At 33.9% G+C, this 17939-nt stretch overlaps 1 protein-coding gene and 2 long non-coding RNA genes across 4 annotated transcripts in view; all 3 read right to left on the bottom strand.

Annotated features, from left to right (window-relative positions):
• LOC107634647 (sphingoid long-chain bases kinase 2, mitochondrial-like) overlaps positions 1-4300 on the bottom strand; it is an 8680-nt gene extending 4380 nt beyond the window's left edge. Inside the window, exons 1-2 of the mRNA XM_021117413.1 lie at positions 4251-4300; positions 3958-4147 (exon numbers count right to left, since the gene is read on the bottom strand). Coding sequence (XP_020973072.1) covers positions 3958-4147; positions 4251-4300 — 240 coding nt within the window. The remainder of the gene's footprint in view (positions 1-3957; positions 4148-4250) is intronic.
• On the bottom strand, positions 7864-8730 carry LOC110269809. Its single transcript, XR_002358568.1, has 3 exons — positions 8609-8730; positions 8171-8218; positions 7864-8017 (listed from the first exon to the last, which is right to left on the bottom strand). It is a non-coding gene; the product is annotated as an uncharacterized LOC110269809 (long non-coding RNA).
• On the bottom strand, positions 9511-10927 carry LOC110269808. 2 transcript variants are annotated; one of them, XR_002358567.1, is made up of 3 exons: positions 10730-10927; positions 9720-9791; positions 9511-9563 (listed from the first exon to the last, which is right to left on the bottom strand). It is a non-coding gene; the product is annotated as an uncharacterized LOC110269808 (long non-coding RNA). The 2 variants fall into 2 exon arrangements; XR_002358566.1 differs by lacking the exon at positions 10730-10927 and adding an exon at positions 10485-10681.

Genomic DNA, 17939 nt, shown 5'->3' with positions numbered 1-17939 from the left:
AAATATATGCTGATGTGGAAAATAAATTTCACATGGCTAATTATTATTTGTCTATATTTTAAATGTATCGATATGTATGAATTTATTATCATACCAAAACAAACACTATAAAATATTAACATTAGAAGTGGCTAGCATTTCTTTCTTACTACATGCGACAAAAAATCATATACAATTTTTATAAACATATAACAAAATACCAAAAAAGTAACAATGACTAGAACTCCAGGAGAGTATTATTTTATCACCACACACTAGTTTCAAAAAGAGTAATTCTTCATAGTTAGAGTTATCATCACACGCCTACTTCCAAAAAATCAATTCTACATAGCTGGAGTCATCTGTACACATCTAATTCAAAAAAGAAAGTTTTACCTAGTTAAAGATATTAACACATGATCGATTTCTACTTGTATTAAACAGTATACTCGTTGTTTCCAAATATTTTCAAGTATTATAATTCCTGCACAAGCATATACAACAAATATAAATTAACACAAAGATCAGAGTTGATCATAATAAACTATTTTGTCGATATTTTTCTATTCAAACAACCAATCAATCTCAAAGTGTTAACAAAAAGTGATTTGCAACTATGTGTTAAAACAGAGAACGATATCTTGTTCAAATACATGAAGATATACTCATACTTTATGGCAATAAAAATCACATAATCAATTGTTAAAAATAATAACCTCAAATTAACCAGAAATTAAGTGCATATAAAAATTATACCTGTAATGGTGAATGTTTTCCGGAAGTACCATATCTCCTAAACGAGCACCAGCAGCAGTCATGAAATAAAAAAGAGCATCCAGTCGCATTTCAAGTGGGATTCCAAAAAATTAGCGCTTTTTTTGCTCATTTTCACATAAAAACTGATAACATTGCATATGAACCTACCAAATCCAATTCAGTCAACATATCTCATATATCTTATTTGCTGTAAAGGCGAGACCTACTTTGTTGCATAATAGCTAACATTTTTCAGCAATTGCAACTTGTCTTTTAATTAATGGTATTTGTTTTTCGGCAACCGAAGCTTGTCTCTCAGCCACAGAAGCTTATCTCTCACTAATTCAACCTGCCTATGAACCACGTCATGTAGCTTGCTAGAACAATAATTACCCTCTTTTACAGCATCGGCCATAGTAGTGATTCCCAACGCAACTTTCTCATATTGTGCCTCCAAAAAATCATTCATAGGACACTTACGCTTTGTACCTTTTGAAGTTGAAGTCCCTTCTAATTGATTTAGCTAACTATGAGGAACACTTGGTGAATCTAAATTAGCAGAAAATGTAGGGGTATCATGTCCCATATTAATATCTATGTCAGAAAACTAATGTTTTCAAACGAGTCATTCAAGTCAATGGGATCTCTATCAAGTTGTTGAATCTTTTATCATGAAGTAGCAGCCCTTTTACCAGTAGTTTTATCAGCTCTGAACAACTCCTTCAAAGTATCATAATACTTAATTTGCAATTTTTTTCATTTTTTTGCATGTGATTTCTCTTGCATAAAGAAATGCTGAAATTATTTTGTGACTAACTTCATCAATAGTATAAGTAATAAAAGCAAAGTTTAAGATACCTTAATAAAGTTTTGCCACACTTTTTTAGCTTCAAACTTTTTAGTAACAGAATTCCACACAAATCCACTTAAGTGATGAAACAAGTCATATGCCTCAACAAAATGATCTTTTAATGTCTTCATTCTAATCTTGATGTGGTTCTTTGTTATGTGCTGGCCTATTGCTCTGCTCAAAGTCTTCACAACATTAGCATATGCTTCAGTTGTCCATGAGCCATCATGTCTATTACCTTTCAATGCTTATTTTGCTAACGCATTCAACAGAACATCATCCATATCATCAGACCATCTTAAGTTGTCTTTAGAAGCTTGATTAGCTTCTGTTGTTTTATTTCCTTTATTTGGCATTATTTAACAAATAACATTCCCTTAAAAAAATCCAATCAAACAATTCTGACTGTAACTATAGAAATACAAATAGGTGTCTAATCAATGCACATTGCTTTATTAATAACTTTTCATTAATTTTTTTATTTTCTTTTTTCGGACATTTTAATAAAGTATCTTGATGTAGGACTCCACTTATAATGTATATGCCGAGTTATACATTATCATTTAAAACTCAATCTGCTTTATTAAAATATTACCAGTCTCAACTTGAGTGCTATGATATGACTGTTATAAATTGGTTATGAAAAACTCGACATATACGTTATAGGTTGGCCATAAAAAATCATAACAACAAATCAGAACGTTATGATTTCTATATGTTACTATAATTCGGTAACAGACAATCACGAATCACCAACTCTCAATATAAGAGAAAGAGAAGAATTCATTTGGAGGTAAGTTAAGAAGTATTTGAGAATAAACTTATTTAAATACTGACTTAAGTGTCGGAGTACCTTTTCCAGGTATTCACCCCTTGTTCACAAGAAGCCGAGGCATAACCCGTCTCGAAGAAAGTCATCGAAGAACAAGTTATATCCCAATCAATCCACCTAAGAACAATAGTTAATTAAAGTGTATGTCAATGTATAATAGAATTTGTGATCACTAGTGAGTTCATGTATATAACACAAACTCTACTCTCATTTTAATACAATTTTTACTCATTTTTTTATCTCATATATCTCTGATTTTTCTGTTTTGTGCCCTTATTTTCATTCCTCTAAACCTTAGCTTTGGAAGTTCGATACCTTTCAAATTGAGTTGTCAAATTTACATTAAATTAGTCTTAGGCATATTAATTATTATGATGATTGAAGAAAATATTTTTCTATGGTTACACACAATTTTTTGTTTTTCTTCTTGTATTAGTGTAAAACAAAAAAATAATTTTTCTTTACACTACTCATATATATATATATATATATATATATATACACACTCATAATGTTTGATATACATTCCATATTTCAGTGGCAATGTTATCTTATGACAATACTGCATGTCTATATTCCTCATCACGTTGTTGATTTGATTGTGATCTATCTATGTTGCGTTCTTTTAGCAATTCTCGGTCAATTTCATCAATTATAGATTGATCAACATCGACACCCATAAAAAAGTTATACAGTATACAATATGCCAAAAAAATGTCTATCATAGTTTCAAATGAATAATAAGGTTCAGTGTCGCTAACTATAATTGAGAATCTTTTTTTTAGAACTCCGAAATACCTTTCAATGACATTTCTTAATGAAAAATGCTAGTGGTTGAATAGCTCTTTAGGATTTTATGGCTCACATACTGAATAATCTTTCAAATGATACCGAACACCTCTATATGGTGTAAGTATCCTAGGCTTTAGCATAAATCCAGCATCGCCTAGATAAAATTTTCCTACAACAGTTGCATACACAAATTAAAGTATAACATACTGTGACTATAAATTTAACTTTATGTAGACGATTTCATAAATTACATTATCACAGACCTTTGGGGATTCGAAGTGGATATTCCCTACTTAAAGCATCTTTCAATATTCTTGAGTCAGAGGCAATTCTTTCCCAACTAAACAACACATAAGAAAATTTCATATCAAATCCACAGGCAACTAAAACATTTTGTGTGGGGTGATCTTTTCTTTTGCAAAACGAGGGGCTTCCAACTTTAGTAACTTCACATGACTATGAGTTCCATCTAGACTCCAATGCAATCCTTTTTTGGAATGTATATTTATAAATTAACATAACAGTTTTATAATTATTTCATTAACAATTACATAAATATCACTAAGTAAATTAAAAGAGTTAGTACCTTAAAAAACGAATATAATCGACTATTATTAGGTATTTCATAAGGAATAGCACGTAGAACATTGTGAAAGTGGCGATTAGTTGTCTCCCCTGAGCGGTGGAAGAAGAAAGACATAGTTCTAATTTTCACATTATGTCCTATAATATGTAGAAATTTAGTGACTTGCTCTTCAGCCGTAGAGCGAGTTGAATCCTTTACTCTACTAGTTCCTCTTAACTTTTGACACAACTGTCTAAATGCTTCAGGGCCCATACGTATGACATCTTGACATTTTTCAGACTTCAGTAACAGTGTCATTAACTGAGTGTGCCTAATTTCCCTTTCTAAGTTGTCGTCATGAATTTGCCTAAGCCTAAATTGTTATAATAATTCTAAAGTATACAACGTATGCATTGTAACACATGAAAGAGATGTGACATAGATATGTTGTCTATTTTCTAACTCTTCCATGACACGAGTTAGTATCTATCATTCGTTCTATCTTCGACATTTGTATATTCGACATTTTCGTTATCCATCTATGAAAATATAATGTTTAGGGTAGACACATCAATAATAAAAGCAACTAGAAAGTTATATTTTTTAGTTACAGTATAATAATTCATTCATTTTAAAAAAACGAAACTAAAATTTTATATAAAACTTTGGTTTCACCTTATGCAATGTAAAAATACCTTGTTTTGAGGCACTTATCTCCAATTCCTAATGCCAAACTGGATTTCAAAACTCACGGTCATAAACAGTAAACATAAACTATAAATCACATGATACATTATTTACACCAATTTGAACAAAATTTAAAAAATATAACATTGTACAACTAAAATTACATAATAATTACAGGTACTCAAAAAATTAGTTTATGTAGACATATTTATAACTGCAATAAAATTATTCTACACATTTAAAAAAATGAACTAAAACTGTAATTTGTTTTTTATAAAAACCAATTTATTAAAAACATGTTTAATAGTGGCATATTTCTCTCTAGCTTAGTCAAAGATTTGCTTTTCTAATCTCAAAATATAGCTTAGTTAATGTCTCACATTTCACACAGATAACAAAACAAAGCCTTTATATAAGATAGTACAGTCAAAGGGTTTCGCAACTCAAATATGAACATTTAAGAATTCAATTTCAAAAACATAACTTTATACAACTAAACTTATATGATAACTAGGGGTACTCAGAAAATTAGTTTATGTAGACGGATTTGTAAATGAAATAAAATTGTTCTACATATCTTAAAAAAATTGAACTAAAACGATAATTTTTTTTATATAAAAATCAGTTTATTAAAAATCTGTGTAATAATAGTATATATATTTCTCTCTAGCTTATTCAAAGATTTTTGCTTTCCTAACCTCAAAATATAACATAGTCAATGTCTTACTTTACTATTCAACAACATCACTTATGTTCTACTTACTTCAACCATAGTAATAGTTACAATAATAATTAAACTTGGTTACAAAATACATAAAACATTTCATACAAATAACCAGAAAAAAAAGCCTTCATATTATGAAAGAAGCTAACTTTCACTCAATTTTTTCGTATAAACTAATACAGTAAAAAGATTTTACAACTCAAATATGAACTTTTAAGAATTCAATTTCAGAAATATAACCTTATATAACTAAACTTTTGTGATAACCAGAGCACTCAAAATTAGTTTATGTAGATGGATTTGTAACTGAAGTAAAACTGTTCTACATATCTTGAAAAACTGAACTGAGACTGTAAAAACATATTTAATAATAATGTATTTCTCTCTAACTTAGTCAAAGATTTTTGCTTTTGTAATCTCATTTTACTCTTCAACAACATCACTTTTTTTTTTTACTTAGTTTCAACAATAATAATAGTTACAATAATAATATAACTTGGCTACAAAATAAATAGAACATTTTATACAGATAACCAAAACCAAAGCTTGTATCTTATGTAATAAGTCAACTTTTGCTCCAATTTTTCATATAAACTAGTACAGTTAAAGGGTTTTGCAACTCAAATATAAACTTTTAAGAATTTAATTTAAAAAACATAACCTTGTACAATTAAAATTATATGATAACTAAGAGTACTCAACAAATTAGTTTATATATCTTAAAGATGTAAACTCTTTTCACATAAATTAATTTCAAATTGAAATTAAGCTTTTTTTTAATAAAATAAAATGATATGCCATCGATTTACGAGGATGGGATCAATATGCTTATGGTAGAAAGCCTAAAATTAATTAATGCATTGATTTATGGTCAAAATTCAGTGGTATCATGCTACTAAAATCACTTAACTAAAGACTAATTGAATTAAAAATTCTTTCTTTTTGGACCAAACATGTATTGGTGCAGTGAAGCACAAGTTTAAAGATGTTTGAATTTTTGGGTAAGAATGACGGACTCATTTGAAAGCAGAGAAGGAAGAATAGGCTAATTTTTTCACTACAAAGATAAGAATCATCCATGGCATGTAAAATCAAAACAATATCTCAATTGAAAAACAAAAGAAATTTACCAACTATGTGCAATGATAATTTTTTCATTTTGTTTTAAGAGAAACTACGAAAATAACAGAAAAAGGACTCACCTTTATTGAGGATGCACAGATGAAGATCAGGTGGAGCTGTCACAATGATGACGATGCAACTGTGACACTGTGAACGATGATAGAAAGCTGTTGAGGACAATAGTAAAACAGAAAAAGAGAAGAGACGTGTGTTTTCAAGTTTTAGAGACAGTGAATTAAGAATTTTACTTTTGCTGTAACTCAAAATTTGAAAAGAAAAAAATTTACATGAACTCCATAATTACTTTTCTATTTTTTACTCAATTTCCTTTCTAATCCAAATAAAGAAAAAGGTAATTTTTCATCAATTTTCTTTCCTTATGTTTTCTTTCCTTTCAAATTCCTCATATCCAAACATAATGTTATTGAAAATGATACAAGCCAACTGATTTATCACAATGTGATAATACAAATTTGAAAAATTATATGCTTTTGTTTTGTTTTTCAAAAAATATTATGTACATATCAAAATTAGTCCATTTATATATAAAACTTAATTTATTTTTAATATGTATTTTATATTTTAATATATATTTTAACTTGATAATTGACCATGTCTGATATAATTGTTTATGTTATGTATTAAGCTCAAATTGTCAAAGAAAAGAAACAGAATAATAAAATATTGAGTAGTTGGAGAATAAGACAAAGGCCCAAGACATAACAAAATTGATGAAAATAGCCCAATAATCAAGAGAGAATAGAGATAAAAGAGCTAGCAGAGAAAAATATCATTTTGGTAAGGCAAAAGGGGTATAAAGCCCAAAAAGAAATAACACACACACCCGCACAATGTCCTAATATGAAGCTATGGTATGTGATTCTGTAATCATGCTAACAAAGTAATGTTTATTAGTTACTAGGATTTAAGTCTTTTTTTTTCCCAAAATAATGCGACAATGACAATGATTCACCCCGCTTAATTATTACTTCAATTATTATAATTATCCAACTTAGGGTGGGATTATAAATGTGGGAGAAATGGAAGCCTTTGGTCAGGGAGTATGTCTATCAAAAAACAGATACAACGCGTAACAAGACGAACGGATATCAGTGGCGGTTAATTTGTTTATTTGCGGCGATTTAAACCGCCGAACGGAATAACATCTGCAGCGCATAAGGGCGCAGAGATGGCATTTTAAGGCGATTTTTTATAAAATTTATTTACGCGGTTTTAAACCGCCGCTATTCCTAGGATTACCTTTTTTTAATATAATATTTTAGTTTGTTTTCTTTTATTAACATGGAGATATTTTTTTTGGAATATTATTTTTATTTTAAAAATCCGATTGATTTTCTCCAAAAGTCTACATTGATGTCGAGAATTCATAAATATTTAATTGCGTAAGAAACTAACATATTTATTTTAATATAAAAAAGTATTTCAATAGTCACAAAAAAGTAAAGTATTTAGCTAATAAAAGATGCTGCATAGTCAACTTAAACAAAACATATTTTGAAAAATAAAATATCACATATATCCTAATTTCTATTTCCCTCCAAGTCCATCCAAAGAAACATCGACTATGTATTGGACACCACTTTTCTGACATCTTGAGGATTCAATCCAGCTTTTTCCTCCATCAACAGAAACATCGACTCTCTCAATGTCTCTGCCACCACTTGATCTTGCATATCCACTATTTTTTACCTAAATGTAATAGCCAAGTATTAAACTCAAACATTCAGACAATGTAAAAGAGGATCAAGAAAAGAACCATGTTTGTGCATTTCATATCGAACCAACAAAAGCACATTCATGATCATGCATGAGTAGCCCATGTACACGATCATATAAACTAACCTTCCCAGGCTTTAGTGTGCTCACATCTTCTAGAGAACATATAGCACACTGCCAAAATGAAATCATTATTAATACCATAGTATTCCTTAGAAAATGTCATAAATTTATTCTATCTAGTAGATTAGGGTCTGGATTTGAAAATATCAATCAACTTTTTTTACTTTAGGATTTGTTGCCTGACTGAGAGGAATTGATGCCTTGTAAGGACCTCCTTTCTTCTCCTATAGTTTTTTGGAGATTAAAAGAAATCAACAGAATTGTATCCATGAATAAAACTAAAAACAAGAAGTAATCCATGATGTATAATTTAAATACACATCATGGTGGTTATCTTACACTTATCAACACTAAGAAACTCAGCATGTTTTTCACCAAATTGAGTACTATTGGTCAACTTTGGTATTCCAACTAGTTCGAGAACATTAGACAACTTGGCACCTTCCCAAACAGCTAAGTCAAGAAGTTTATTTGAAAAGTAATCAGGATCTATTCTGTTAAACATCTCAGCTAATAAGCTAACTATGCAAGGAACAAAAATAATAAGAAGCCTTAGGTTAAGTAGCACCCATGTAACTTGATCCTAAGATCCAATTTTAGCCATGTCAATTTGCTTGCACTTTTGGATGAAACAACGATAAAAAACAAAAATCAAAAGTCATTAATTATCACAAATTAAATGCATTATTAGGTAAAAATTAATATTAAAACTGTTTAAGTGATAATCATCACAAATGATCAAAATACTGAAATTGGAATCGAAATTAAAAATAAAAAATAGAGTCACAAGGAGCAAAGAACAAACCAGATAAGAAGAGAGGATGGAGCAGTGCAGTGATGGTGAGCAAGAAAGACCCACAAATTGGAAGTGCAGGGCGACGTGGCGATGTTGTTGGCGGATTGGATTTTGCTTTATCGTCTTTTGTTCTTGGCAAGAACAAATACAAAACAACAGAGTAAATTAAAACCAAATAAAAAAAGGGATGGAATTGGAATCAAATAATAGAGAAAGAAATCTAAACCACATTAAAAGAAGGGATAATCTCAAGTTCTCAACCAAGTGGCACGAGGAAACCAGAAGTGAAGGAGTAGAGCAAAAGAATGGAAGCACGAGTAGCGACGCTGGCAGGATGTTCATGCACAGCATAGAGGAGATGGCAAGTAGATCTGGCAGGACGCTCATGCTGTTATTTGTGTGATCACCTCTTTTCTAACTCCCTCATTAGTTGGAATTGGACCAACCTTCATAAAATAATTTGTTTTATAACCTTAGACAATTAATGGCATAATATTCTATTTTGGATGATGAAAAAAGCGGCTTCTCACTATTCCAAAGAATGCAACTTATAGTGTATTCAACTTTAGCATGGTCTTCGTCTTTGTAAAGCCTAATAACCTTCAAAAAATAAATGAAACAAATAAATAGGAAGAAAATGACATGCTTATGGACAAAGGAAACCCATTTAAATATTTTAAAAATAATAGGACATACCATTATATGTTGAAAAAGAAAAAAGACAATAAACACAAAATTGTTTTAAAGGACACTGACTTGGTAAATCCAAGAGCTAAACTCTTGATGAATCTCATCAACTAGTGGCCCGTGGATTACTTTTGTAGGAACCTGCATATCAAATAGTAAACAAGTTTAAATATAAGCAATACAAGAAATTGTAAATGTAATATTTGTGTGCACTGAGAAATCATGTGATCACAGTTCTTTTGTTATGTTATAACTAATGCCATGAACCAATTGATTTGGAGAATAAAAATCACATGCAATGTTTAATGAAAAAGAAAGAAAGTATTTTAAGAATCCTAAGGCATAATAGCATAAGATAGATACAAACGAATGAACGACATCGTTTGAAAGGGGGCTGCAAGGCAAAGATTACTGGGTACAAAAACCGAGCAAAACCAATTTCAAAGTGCATAGAAAGAAAGTTCAAAACAAATTAAACTAAAAAGAACAAACCAGAAGTAATTAGCAAAGCAAAAGGAATTAAGGAGGAACCAACAGTGGATAGAAGTTCAAGAGTAAAGAGGCATTCTCCAATTCCAAGGTCAAAGTATGCAACAATTCAGCTAAAGGAGTTATTAATGTGAAACTAAAAATGAAGGAGCACATGTAGGAATTAAACCCAAGGCCAATTAGCCAACACTATATGATTCCCACTAGTTAAGCCAACGCTCATAAAAATATTAATGAGATTCATAAAAATATCAAAGTTCAGTGCCCGGACCATGAAAATAAAAATATCTACTAATATTAAACATTAAGCAAACTATTAAAGGATCAGATCAGGACGAAAGCCACCATGTATAAACTCAGTTACTATTTGCTTGAACAAGGGCTCAACAACATTAGGAGGAACTTGGATTCAGATACAGCTCATGTGAGATAGATAGGATAAAAAAGAACATAAGGGAACAACCTAGAATAAATGATAAAACTACATAATAATCAAATTCTGATTTGGAAAAAAAAAGAGAAAAAAAAGAAAGAATAAGAAAAGATGAATAAAAACAGTTTGATTAAGAAAAATCATAAGCATACTGTACCTTGTCATGGCAAGCCTGAACCACTACAGCAAACAAATTTGTAATATCCAGTTGATGGGGCTGATCACATAGTGAGAAGGGTCACACTTCAGTACATACAACATACCAAATTTCACTAAATTTTCAAATACAATATGCTAACATTGTATAGAAATGCTAATATTTGAACAAGAAATTGCTAGAAGTCTAACAAAATTAATTGGTGAACCCTAATTTGACATACTTATTATTGACTATGTATAGAAATTCTAACATTCGAACAAGACAATAACGAAAGCAATAAAGAATTGACGTAGAAACAATAGTAAGAAATCGGTTAAGGCCTCGGAGATGCTTGTTCTTCCGGATTAATACTTCTTACTGACTACTCTAACAATGAGTGATTTATTCAATGGCAAGGCTGTAAGTGATTAAGCCATGGGTTGTGGTCATTAATCTCCTTTAATCCAAACCAAACACCAGCCGTGATAGTTCAATCTGGAAGAAGGTGAAGCTCACGCAATTCAATCTCTGATGATCCTACTCAAAACACCACAGACAAGGTTGAATCTTCTGGACCGGAGAATGATGGTCAATATTCTAGCCTTAACGCCACAGGGAACTCAATTACCTACGACTAACGAGATTTCATGTCACATATCCCAATTAGCCCAAATAACTTGTTGGAACCTGTGATGTACTCTCAAGCTGTAGCTCAATACTATCCGGGTCAGGACTCATAAAGACTCATGTAGAATAAGGTGTCATACTCTCGTTTTACCCCAGATTCATAAAGATGAAGAACGACAATACATCATAGAATGGAATCAAACATATATTAAAATAGAAAAGTAATGATATTAATCCCTGGGAATGAGCAGAGCTCCTATCCTTAACTTAGGAGGTTTAATTGCTCACACTTTTACAGAAAACAGAGATATGTGTCTGTGCTTCTCCCTTCCTGGGATGCATGATCCTCAAGAGGAAGGAAGTCCCTTATTTATAATAAAAACTCTATGACTAAACCTAAAAGATATTATTTTTAATTAAAAATTACAAAAAGAAAATAAAATAAGCTAAGAAGTGCTAAAATCTACTTTGGGGGCCACTTGGTAAGTGTTCGGGCTGAAGCCTGGCGTCCAACTCAAGTTCTGGGCGTTCAACTTTGGTTCCTGCTCCTTGGCTAGCATTCAACGCCAGTTTGGGCGTTCAACTTGGAGGGTTGGTCCTTCTTGGGCATTGAACTCCACAAAGGGGGTAAGTTGGGCGTTCAACGCCTATTTTGGGTAGTCCTTTCTAAAGAAAAGAATAAACTATTATATATTACTGAAAAGCTCTAGAAGTTAGCTTTCTAACACCATTGAGAGAGCGTCAATTGGACCTCTATTGCTCAGGAAATGCTCGTTGGAATGCACGGAGGTCAGGATTTGACAACATCTACTATCTTTTCTTTGCCTCTGAATCAGACTTTGCCAAAACTTGCCAAATTCACCCAAAAATCACCTAAAATCATAAGAAAAACACAAAAACTCAAAGTAGCATCCAAAATGTGAATTTTTCACTAAAACCTACTAAAACATAATAAAACTTAACAAAATATAACTAAAAACACTAAGAAAATAGTACCAAAAAGGGTATAAAATATCCACTCATTAGAACACCAAACTTAAACTGTTGCTTGTCCTCAAGCAACCAAAAAACAAGTAGGACTAAAAAAAAGAGAGAAAGATACAATAAGTCTTAGAGTTTTCCATGAAGCTCAGTTCCAAATAATTGAATGGGGCTATTAGCTCTTTACTTCTGAACAGTTTTGGCATCTCACTTTCATTTGAAGCTCAGAAATATTGACATCTCTTGGAACTAGAACCCGGATGATATTATTAATTCTCTTCTTTTAGCTTTATTTGACTCTTGAACATAGCTTCTTTTGGTGCTTTGCACCTTCTTGAGCCTAGCCGTGACTCTAAGCGTTTCATTTTTCCGTATTACCATCGGATACATAAACGCCACAGACACTTAACTAGGGGAACCCTTGGGATTCGAATTTAGTTTTGCTTAAATTCCCAGACAGTGGTGCCCAGATTTCTTAAGCGTACTCTTTAGCTTTGGATCACAACTTTAACTGCTCAGTCTCAAGCTTTTTTACTTGACACCTTCACACCACAAGCATTTAGTTAGGGATAGCAACTCATTTGAGCTTTTTAGGCCAATTTTGACCCTCCTAACCATTGATGCTCAAAGCCTTGGATCCTTGCTCTTTTCTTTTTCTTTTGAGATTTTTATTTTTATTTTTTCTTTTATTTTTCTTTTTCTTTTTGTTGCTGTTTCTTGTTTCAAGAATTAATATTTTTTATTTTTCAGAGAATCAATAATACTTCTCTAAATTCACCATTTTCAAGAGCCAACATACTCAACTCCAATATCAATCATGCACAGTTTATTCAAACATTCAGAAGGTAAGGATAAGGCCACTGGTGCACGAATTGTGAATCACACTTTTCACAACTCGTACCACTAACCAGCAAGTGCACTGGGTCGTCCAAGTAATACCTTACGTGAGTAAGGGTCGAATCCCACGGAGATTGTTGGTTTGAAGCAATCTATGGTTATCTTGCAATTCTTAGTCAGGAAGTCAATTGTATTTATCAGTTGAATTGCGAATAAACAAGAGAGTATGGGTTAAAGGTTACTTGTTATGCAGTAATGGAGAATATGTTGGAGTTTTGGAGATGCTTTGTCTTCTGAATCTCTGCTTTCCTCTGTCTTCTGATTCACGTACGCACGTCCTTCTATGGCAAGCTGTGTGTAGGGGGATCACCGTTGTCAATGGCTACCATCCATCCTTCCAGTGAAAAGGGTCCAGGTGCGCTGTCACCGCACAGCTAATCATCTGCAGGTTCTCAGTAGTACCGGAATAGGATTTACTATCCTTTTGCGTCTGTCACTACGCCTAGCACTCGCGAGTTTGAAGTTCGTCACAGTTATCCAATCCCAGAATCCTACTCGGAATACCACAGACAAGGTTTAGACTTTCCGGATTCTCATGAATGCCGCCATCAATCTAGCTTATACCACGGAGATTCTGATTAAGGAATCTAAGAGATATTCATTCAATCTGATGTAGAACGGAGGTGATTGTCAGACACACATTCATGGATTGAGGGAGGTGATGAGTGTCACTGATCATCACCTTCTCCATAGTTAGGCGCGAATGGATATCTTAGATAGGAACACGCATGTTTGAATGGAAAACAGAAATACTTGCATTAATTCATCGAGACACAGCAGAGTTCCTCACCCCCAACAATGGAGTTTAGAGACTCATGCCATCAAAGAGTACAAAGTTCAGATCTAAAATGTCATGAGATCCAAAATAAGTTTCTAAAAGTTGTTTAAATACTAAACTAGTAGCCTAGGTTTACAAAAAGTAGTAGACTATGACAGATGGTGCAGAGATCCACTTCTGGGGCCCACTTGGTGTGTGCTGGGGCTGAGACTTAAACAATTCACGTGCATAAGGCTGTTTTGGGCGTTCAACGCCAGGTTTGGATCCATTTCTGGCGTTGAACTCCAACTTTTAATCCTTTTCTGGCGCTGGACGCCAGAATTGGGCAGAGAACTAGCGTTGAACGCCAGTTTACGTCATCTATCCTTGAGCAAAGTATAGACTATTATATATTTCTGGAAAGCCCTGGATGTCATCTTTCCAACGCAATTGGAACTGCGCCATTTCGAGTTCTGTAGCTCCAGAAAACCCACTTTGAGTGCAGGGAGGTCAGAATCCAACAGCATCAGCAGTCCTTTTTCAGCCTGAATCAGATTTTTCCTCAGCTCCCTCAATTTCAGCCAGAAAAATACCTGAAATTACAAAAAACACACAACTCATATTAAAGTCCAGAAATATGAATTTTTCCTAAAAACTAATAGAAATAAACTAAAAACTAACTAGAATATACTAAAAACTATATGAAATTAACCCCAAAAAGCGTATAAAATATCCGCTCATCACAACACCAAACTTAAACTGTTGCTTGTTTGATCTGTGGGGTGCTTGGTCCTTCAAGAGATAACTTCTGGCGCTTCAATTCCCTTAAGTCACGCCCTTGCTCCTCTTGTTCTTTAAACAAATAGGTAATAATTTGACTTTGTTCCTTCTGTTCCTTTATTATTTGTTCCATAGCTTCTTGCATTTCGGTAACTGATGTTTCAAGATACTCCCAGTATTTAGATTGAGGGATTTCTGGGAGAAATTCCTGTGTTTTCTTCTTGATGGGGTCATCCTGTGCTTGTTATTTTTCCATTGATGCTTTGGTGATTGGTTTCTCAATTGAGATATACTCAGTTATTCCCATCCTTACTCCAGCGTCCTTGCAGAGCAGAGAAATCAAGCTTGGGTAAGCCAACCTGGCCTCTTTAGAATTTTTATTGGCAATTTTGTAGAATTCAGTTGAAATCAGTTGATGAACTTCTACTTCTTTTCCCATCATGATGCAATGGATCATCACTGCTCTTTTAACAGTGAGTTTAGAACGGTTGCTAGTGGGCAGCAGAGAATGCCCAATGAAGTCCAGTCATCCTCGGGCGACTGGTTTGAGATCTTCCCTTTTGAGTTGATTTGGGACACCCTTCGTGCTAGTGGTCCACCTTGCTCCAGAGATACATATATCCTCTAGAATCTTATCCAGACCCTTGTCTGTTCTCATCATTCTCCTGTTGAAAGAGTCTGGATCATCTTTCAGTTGAGGTAGCTTTAAGATCTCTCTGATCTTATCAGGGATGGTATGAACAATCTTTCCTCTGACCATGGTCCGATATTCATAGAAAGCAGTTCCAGATAGTTTTTGCTTGTCAGTCTACCACATATTAGCATAGAACTCCTGGACCATATTCCTTCCCACTTTCGTCTCAGGATTAGCTAGGACCTCCCAGTTCCTGATTCGAATTTGCTCCTGGATCTCCGGATATTCGTCTTCTTTCAGATCGAATCTAACTTCCGGGATCACTGATCTTAGACCCATTATTTTGTAATAATGGTCTGCATGTTCTTTAGATAAGAACTTCCCTTGATTCCAAAGTGGTTTTGGAACGCTCTCTTTCTTGCCTCTTGAAGTGTGTTGTTTTTCCTTAGGAGCCATGCTCTTAGTGATCACAGATAAACACACCAAACTTAGAGGTTTGCTTGCCCTCAAGCAAAAGAAAAGAAAGGAGAGGGATAGAAGGAGAGCTAGGTGCAATTGTTGATGGAGGAGGGTGGAGGCCGAACCCATATATAAAGGGAGGGGGGTGGGTTCGAAAATTTTGAAAAGATATGATAAAAAGATTGATTTGGAAAAGATAAGATAGAAGATATGATAAGAGAGGATATAGTTTAAAATTGAACAGATATGAAAGATTTTTGAAAAAGATAGATCTAGATTTTGAAAAAGATAAAGTGGAGATTTTGAAAAAGATATTGATGAGTTGAAAAGATAGATTTGTTTAAAAAAGAGATTTGAAAAGAGTTGGATTGAATTTGCAAAGAGGCTTGGTGCTTATGGATTAAGATACATTTGATATTTTTAAAGAGGGATTTTCGAAATCAAGGTTCTTAACATGTTTATGCAAGAAATCATGAATTAAAAACATGGAATTTTAAAATTAGAATGAAAAAATATGAAGAAGAATGATTTTTACCTCCTCCCCACTATCCTGGCGTTTGAACGCCCAAACACTGCCTGTTTTGGGCGTTCAACGCCCAAATGCTGCTCTCCTGGGCGTTCAACGCCCAGTTGTTGCCCTTTTCTGACGTTGAACGCCAGATAGCTATCTTTACTGGCGTTCAGCGCCCACTGGATGCCCCTTTTGGGCGCTAAACACCCAAAATTGACTTTCACTGGCATTTTCTTGCCAGTGAGCTCTTTTTCTCTGTTTTGAATGCAGATTCCTTCTGTAACCCTGTGAATTTATGCAATTGATTCTTTACTTTAGTGTCAGTGAACTTTATATAAACAAATAAAAATAAAAATAAAAATAGGGCAAAATGCTTAGAGGATTGATGCCCCATGCTGGGTTGCCTGGAGCAATCTTTTTTCTCCAGCTAATTTGGCATCAAAGTTCAGGAATCTGGTTACCCAGTAGGCTTTATGTTCCAGTTCCACGGGCAGGTGACATGCCTTACCATAGACCAGTTGGTATGGAGAGGTCCCTATAGGAGTCTTGAATACTGTTCTGTATGCCCACAGAGCATCATCCAAGCTTCTTGCCCAATCCTTTCTACGGGTATTTACAGTCCGTTCTAGGATTCTTTTTAGCTCTCTGTTAGAGACTTCAGCTTGTCCATTAGTATGGGGATGATATGGAGTCGCCACCTTGTGACGAATCCCATACCGGACCATGGCAGAGTAAAGCTGTTTGTTGCAGAAGTGAGTGCCCCATCACTGATTAGTACTCTAGGGACCCCAAACCTGCTGAAGATATATTTCTGGAGGAACTTCAGCACTGTTTTAGTATCATTAGTGGGTGTGGCAATAGCCTCAACCCATTTTGATACATAGTCAACTACCACCAGAATATAAGTGTTTGAGAATGATGGTGGGAAGGGTCCCATGAAGTCAATTCCCCATACGTCAAACAACTCAATCTCCAAGATTCCTTGTTGAGTCATGGCGTAACCATGAGGCAGATTACCAGCTCTTTGGCAACTGTCACAGTTACGTACAAACTCTCGGGAATCTTTATAGAGTGTGGGCCAATAGAATCCACATTGGAGGACCTTGGTGGCTGTTCGCTCACCTCCGAAATGGCCTCCATATTGAGATCCATGGCAATGCCATAGGATCCTCTGTGCTTCTTCTCTAGGAATACACCTACGGATTATTCCGTCTGCACATCTCTTAAAGAGATAGGGTTCATCCCACAAGTAGTACTTTGCATCAGTGATTAATTTTTTCTTTTGTTGCCTATTGTACTCTTTGGGTATGAACCTTGCAGCTTTATAGTTTGCAATATCGGCAAACCATGGTGTTTCCTGAATGGCAAATAAATTCTCATCCGGAAAAGTCTCAGAGATCTCAAGAGAGGGGAGGGACGTCCCTTCTACTGGCTCTATCCGGGACAGATGATCAGCCACTTGGTTCTCTGTCCCTTTTCTGTCTCTTATTTCTATATCAAACTCCTGCAGAAGCAACACCCATCTGATGAGCCTGGGTTTTGAATCCTGCTTTGTGAGTAGATATTTAAGAGCAGCATGGTC

This window comes from Arachis ipaensis, chromosome B03, assembly GCF_000816755.2.
Source record: "Arachis ipaensis cultivar K30076 chromosome B03, Araip1.1, whole genome shotgun sequence".
Classification (NCBI taxonomy): Eukaryota; Viridiplantae; Streptophyta; class Magnoliopsida; order Fabales; family Fabaceae; genus Arachis; species Arachis ipaensis.
The sequence above is the reverse complement of the archived record's forward strand: the minus strand, read 5'-3'. Positions and strand labels throughout refer to the sequence as shown.